This window comes from Frankliniella occidentalis, unplaced genomic scaffold (assembly GCF_000697945.3).
Source record: "Frankliniella occidentalis isolate FOCC.00 unplaced genomic scaffold, Focc_3.1 Scaffold244, whole genome shotgun sequence".
Taxonomy (NCBI): domain Eukaryota; kingdom Metazoa; phylum Arthropoda; class Insecta; order Thysanoptera; family Thripidae; genus Frankliniella; species Frankliniella occidentalis.
Genome location: NW_026267370.1, coordinates 88659 through 95334, shown reverse-complemented (window position 1 = coordinate 95334; position 6676 = coordinate 88659). Strand labels below are relative to the sequence as shown.

Genomic DNA, 6676 nt, shown 5'->3' with positions numbered 1-6676 from the left:
TCATCCAGGCTTACTAATGCAAGTTCCAGGTTTTACCCTGCAGTGACTCAACTCAGGTGTGACCACTCAGTGATCTACCAAGTCACCTTTCCTCTTTTGTTCAAGGTTTTAATTTTAATTAAATTTCTCTGCTGTCACAGCTTACTGGTCTACCCTCCCCTCCCTCTGGCCATCTCATTGGCCGAGATGAAGTCAAGGCAGTTTCCCGAGTCTCTTCCTTTCAGCAGCTCGCTCCAGATACTGAAGTCAGCTGATTTAAATTTAGTGTTTCGTGTTAGTGTTCTCAAGTGATTATTTACTCTTTGTTTCTCGTAGTGTCAACCTGTTTCAATCCTCAATTTCCCATCAGATCTTTCAGGCGCAGATCTGTGACAGTTGCGCGATTTAATTTCATTCAGTTTGAGTCAAAGATACTTCGACAAAAGGAAAATGATTAGAGCTAGGTTACAATGCAGTACAAAAATAATCATTTATTTCTACTAGAACCCACTATTTTTAGCAGTACACACAAAAGTAGCACTTTGAGCAAATTCAGTTTCAGTTAGTCAGAACACAAGTCACAGCAAGCACACCTTTTTTTCTTCTTTAGGCCGTGTCTGCTTGAAGCAGCGCGCTCTCCTCCTCGGCAGAAATCTCGATATCCATGGCCTCGTCTGTAGGTGTAGGTTCCACAGCTCCGGCCGCGACTGCTCCAGCGGGCTCGACTGCAGCAGCGACCGCAGCGACGGCTGCTCCATCGGCTCCCGGGGCTTGAGTTCCCGCGGGCGGGGCAGGGCGAGGAACGGGAGCAGTCCCCTGCTCGCGCCGAGTTTCGCACTCAGCTGCTCGATGGCCTTTCTTGTTGCAGCGCCCACAGCAGAGGTCGGCATTCGCTCCCGAACGCCGCTCGGGTTGTCCCGCTCAGCGCGCTCTCCCGTCCCATCTCGCACTGTTGTCTCGTCCCACCCGGCGGGACCCGCTCCGGTCAACGAGTCTCGTTTGCGAGAGGTGTGGAGGAGAGAGCAGACTGCGCCGGCCGGGCCGTGCCGTGCCGTGCCGGGCCGGGCCCAGGCGGCCAGGCCACCGGCCAGTCGCTCGCTGTCGCTGTCTCATGCTCATGCGGTGTGTGCGTTGCGTGTGTGGTGTGTGTGTCGGAACGGAAAAGGGGGGGGGGGGGGGGGGGGTAGCGGATAGCGGCCGGTAACTTTCAAATTTCAATATTTATTGAACATCATAGTTTTAATAGAATTCATATTATCAGAATTCATGTCTCTTGTCCCTGCTCTCATACTTTTATAAATAAAAATATGTCTATATATTTTTAGATATTTCAACATAAAATAAACTCTTTTCATTTACAAACAAAAAATATAAACAAATTGGGAGAGACTGTCGTCTCGTTGTCTTGGACGAAAATAGAAAAAATTAAGATAGAGATCAGTAATTATAGATTAGTCAGGGCCCTTGCGCCGCTTTCTTTTGCTGAGGCGCTCCCTAATCCTGTCCTTGCAGTTGGCATGCAGGATGATCAAATCGTCTACGGTGGTCATGCAGAGCCTCTTCCGCCTCTTGTTTAGAATCCACCCTGCTTCACTAAAAGTACGTTCGGTCTCGGCACTTGAGGCCGGGATGGACAGGTATTGCCGGGCAAGCATTGCCAAAAGGGGAAATCGATCAGCCTGAATTAAAAAAAAAAAAAAAATACCTTTTTTGAAATGATCCGCACGATTGTTTTTCGTTACGTTTGGCAAAACTTACTCTACGCACTCACCTCGTTAACTGCTTTGTGCGATCGAAATCCACTCCAAGGGGCTCGTCGAGATACGCCCTCACTTCGTCCTCGACCGGGCCCGAACCCTGTTGTGGCGGCCCGGCGGGTGCGCCCAGGACCACGGGGATGTCCGGGTCCGGGAGATCCTTTGAAATTACAAAAGAGAAACTGGTAAAGTAGAACCCAAGCCTCACATTAGCCAATTAGGCACACTGACATCGGTGCACATGCTCAGTTACGCATTGTTTCAGACGCCAGTATGAAGAAATTTGTTCAAACGGGCGTATTAAAAAATGCGTAAGCGGAGTATGTTAACAGACCAGCAAGCTATGCATAAAAATGTTCAGATGTGTGTAGTGGGTGTCCAGGCTAAGACATGAGTGCTTTGGGTTGCCTATGCACTGGTTACAGGGGCTGCGGGCGCGAGGCGCTGGCGGGGGAGTGGTGGTGGATCTGCCACCCAACCACCACCACCACCTGGCCCGCGTCCGCAGCCCCTGCAGCCAATGCATAGGCTACCCAAAGCACTGTCATGTCTTAGCCTGGACACCCAGAATATTCCCTTACCGTCGCTGTCGTCGTCGTTGATGACGACGACGGGAGGCTGCAACCACCCCCTGTGTTCCTGGGAGCCGCTGCTGCCGGTTGACGTGCCAGCGGTTGACGTGCCAGCGGTTGACGTGCCAGCGGTTGACGTGCCAGCGGTTGACGTGCCAGCGGTTGACGTGCCAGCGGTAGCGTGGAAGTGCCCAGGCGCGGAGGCCATCGCCTGGCCGACGGCGCTTGTGACAGCCTCCCACGTCTGGGGACTCATCGCTCCTACCGCCTCTGCCGTTAAAATTCCTGAAATCATATGAAATTTGTTGCGTATTTACCGGGTGCCAAGGCTAAGACATGAGCACGTTGGTTTGCCTAAGCACTGGCTGTAGGGGCCGCATGCGAGGGGTGGGTGGTGAGGGAGTAGCAGCGCCCCCACCACTTCCCCTCTAGGACCCCGCGTCGGCAGCCAGTTCATAGGCAACCCAAAGTACTGTAATATCATAGCCTGGACACCTGGTCCAAAGATGTTTAACTGAAAATCCGAAAAGCCGACAGTATTCAATGTGGTCTAAAAAGGCTTCACGTGCGCATACCGGGCCTCAAATTAGAATTCGTTTTGCAAAGAACATGTTCTTAGTGATACGAGAAATTTCGTAACTCCATGAAGGCACTAGGGTATTAATGAACTCCTTTCGGGACCACGATAGTCAGCATATTATCCAACACACACTACATCCTTATGCATTCTGTAGTGCATAAAACTTCATACATAAAATTTCATACAGCCTTATTATGCACAATTTTATGCCTAAATATGTACAGTGTGCATTATGCACATTTTGTACACAATTACGCATAAAAAATTGTGCATACTTCTGGCTGTACAAAAGTACTTAGTTCATGGAAGTGGGGAGTGTCAGTTTACGGCGATAAGCGGAACTGGAGGCCGCCATCCATCCATGAAACCCCAGTCCTCTTCCCCTTCCGTCTCTCACCGCCGGTCACCTTGCCAGGGCCCAGCCATAGGCTCGTATTTGGCATACAACTGCCATTCAAATTTCGTCAGTCTTAGAAAAACAGGGAGCATGAAGTGAAATAAATATTTACCGAACTGGGACTTAAATTCAACGACTCGTTTACGGTTAGCGGGAGGGGACAATTAAGGGATAAGCCGGACCCGACAACCGTCCACCGAAGCTGAGTAGTCGTCCCCCCCCCCTCCCATACACTGAAAAATAATCGTAAGCTTACAGGAAAATTTTCCATGATATGAGTCCGTAAAATTAGAACTTAAAATTGTAAAAGTACAATCACTTTCTATCGACTTGGAATTGATCGAGGAGCGAAAATGGGCCGTCGCAAATTTACATTATTTTGTAATTCCAAATTACAAGAAATGTCGTAACTTTACGAGGACATTTTTCACAGTATCACTCCTGCGCCGCGTCGAGACGCACAGTGCAAAACGCACGACTTGAGGCTTCGCTTTTTGCGCTTTACCGCACGCAAAGCCTGTGCGTGCGGCGCGACAGCTGTGCACTCTCGGCCAGACCAGTACTAGCTGGAACGCAGGGGATGGGCCGACCGATGCCTGACTGACCCAAGTTATGGGTGGCTTCGCACTTAAATATGAACAAGCAGTCGCTATAACCCCGCTATAACCCTTTTTCAAGTTGAAGCACGCGAAGCCGAACAAACACCTTACAACCCGAGCGCTGTGCATGAACGGTCATCACGTCGGTAACGAACTGGAAACAAATAAGCGAAACGGAAATGCGAATTAGGAGATGGGAGGGAAGACCGAGCGCCGAGCGGGGCGGGGCGGGGGCGGGTGCGGCGTGTGAGTTGAGTGTGGGCGGGGACTACTTTTAGATTGAATCCCGGTCTCGAAGCCGTCTGCTATCGTTGCCATGACACTTGTCACGAATCAATCCGCCAACCGAGCTTTTGTTACTGCACCGGGACAGAGCTGGCCGTCAGTCTGTTCTAGTGGCGAGTGCTAACTAGTTAGCTTGTGTGTGTGGTATTTCGTCGAGTGTCATGTCAGCAAAGCAGACGCCCCGTAAACGTGCCGGACAGCGTGGTGCGAGTGCTACTCCCGCCGACCCCGGTTCTGCACCATCCCCATCCGCCTCCAACGCCAACGACGCCGAGGCCCTGCACGAGCAGGGGGGCCCAGTCCTCAGCAAGCGCGCGCGCGTCATGCAGAGGCTGGCCGAGATTGAGAAAAAGTAAGGGACAAGACGTACATCCTGGTGAAGAAGTGGCAGAGTGAGGAGGGGGAGGGGGAGGGGGAGGAGGAGGAAGAGGTGGCGGCTGACGGTTCGTTTAATATGTGGGATCACCTAAAGTAGGTCAAGGACCCAAATGCAAGGGCGCTTGTGGGAGCCGTGCAATGCGTGATGTGCGAGAAGTTTTTGTCGTATAGCAGCCAAAAAAAACTGGAAACAGCTCGCTAGTAAACCATGTCAAGTTTGCGTGCCCGGTTGTAAAATAGGGTAAGTCGTATATCGCTTATTTTCGATTCTTGGGTTGTAATAGTGTTTTCCAGGCGCCATTTTGGATGAAAACTCCTGGAAACATGTTTTAAGTTTTTTCCTTTAACGTTTTCATAACCCTACCTTGCCTGTTATTCTGGCCTGCCATAAGAGGTGGTTTTGAAAACTTCAATTTTGGGCTTATTTTTTCCTTGACTAAACATGCAATTTTACGGCCCCCTGGGTGAAAATTTTAAGGAGAAGGCTCTATCTCAGCCGGTTTTCGAGCTACGAATTATTATTGGAAGGGAAAAGGTTGCTTATTTACCGCAATATAAAAACAATTCATATCATGCAAACCGGCAGAGATAGATAACTATATTCTCCCCACTTTCAAGTCATTGCCACCAGGTGCCAAAACCTCGTTCGTAGATAAATTGGCGGACATGAGCGCGTACACGCTCAGTTCTATGAATCACTTGACAAGTGATAGTTTTGTAGAGGTGCTGCAGCAAGCCATTGATATCACTGTTCTGGCTGGGGGGCGGATCGACGCACGTGACCTGGTCCCCGGTGTCAACACTTTGTCCGCTCATTTGGAAAAGAATGCAAATCTAGCGCGGGAAGTTGTCGTGAAGAGAGTGAAGGAGGCCATCGAGGGTGACCGCTGCCGCTGTTCCACAGACATGTGGACAGACGACTTCAACAAGTATAATTTCATTGACGTGCATGCCTATTTCAACAACGCACAGTGCACTGGCCAGGAAACGCATTATTTAGTCATGGCAAAATTTCCTGTAGAGCAAGAAAAAAGTGCAAAAAATATCAGAAATGCTATTTTTAAAGAATTGGTTGAGCTAGGCTTTACCGCAAGTCAATTCAATAAAATTGTGTGGATAACTGACCGGGGTGCGAATATCAAAAAAGCCCTTGAAGACTGCCCCCGCGAAGACTGCACCGCCCACCTTCTCAACACAGTCGTGCAGGGAACTCTAAGTTACACCTTTCTAGAGCTGCGGAAAAAGGCGTTGACAGCTAGCGACAGAGCTATGCAAATTTGTAAAGATTTTGAGGCTGTAGCACGGGCAATCAAGAAAACTGAGGTCAACATAGGGAAACTGAGAGAAACTATCGTCATGCCAACACCACACCTGTTTTCTTATGCGCCTATGCTCGCGTCCATAGTTGCTCACCAGCGCAAGGTAAGTTCACCGCACACCGCGTCAACTTTCCGCTTTCCGCCCAAAATATGACACTAATTTAATTTTTGTAATATTAGGTTGCTGCTGTTCTGGAAGCAATCAATGGCCCTGCTCTGACTCATGACATCGAGCTTGTACAGGAACTCGTGGACTTCCTTACGCCCCTCGAGGGCACAGGGCACGTTCCGAGTTCCTCATACGCAAAGCTGCGCGCCCATCTGCACCCAGAACCGAATGGCAATGAGCCCGCTTTCGTCACGGAAATGCAGGTTGCGCTAGAAGATAACGTTTCAGTGTTGGGAATACTACATCAGGTCAGTCAACGTCAACGGTTTGCAGTAGTTATTTCGACTTTACAAAATGTAATAATTAATTGTCGTTAAACTCTTTTACATAGGTGCACTTAGCTAAAGGACTTGTGACCTACTTAAAGACTAGTGGATTGTCCCAGACCCTTGACAGACGAGTGTCCCAAGAAGTAGAGACGAGGTGGAACTCGGTGAGCATCATGCTGAAGTCCCTGATCAACCAGTATGACCAGGTAGGTGAGCGTGAGCTCGATTCGCAGTGCCACCCAAGCCCCGTCACCGTCCCCGCGCCCCGCCCCGCGCCTCGCCCTGCGCCCCGCGCCCTGCTTCGTACTTTCGTTAAGAGTAATAGTTGTCTAAATGTTTTTGGAGTTATTGAAGGTGAACTTATAACACAAA

General features: G+C 49.8%; 1 protein-coding gene across 3 annotated transcripts in view; it reads right to left on the bottom strand.

Annotated features, from left to right (window-relative positions):
* Positions 1 to 1166: 1166 nt before the first annotated feature.
* LOC127750719 (uncharacterized) overlaps positions 1167 to 6676 on the bottom strand; it is a 17078-nt gene continuing 11568 nt past the window's right edge. Inside the window, exons 4-6 of one of the 3 annotated variants that reach the window (XR_008011824.1) lie at positions 2318 to 2593; positions 1751 to 1896; positions 1167 to 1658 (exon numbers count right to left, since the gene is read on the bottom strand). Coding sequence is in view for 2 of the 3 variants with exons in the window: in XM_052273084.1 (XP_052129044.1) it covers positions 1431 to 1658; positions 1751 to 1896; positions 2318 to 2564 (621 nt within the window). In the remaining variant the exon portion in view is untranslated. Of the gene's footprint in view, positions 1659 to 1750; positions 1897 to 2279; positions 2594 to 6676 lie in introns of those variants that run through there. The other 2 variants (XM_052273084.1, XM_052273085.1) reach the window with 2 other exon arrangements.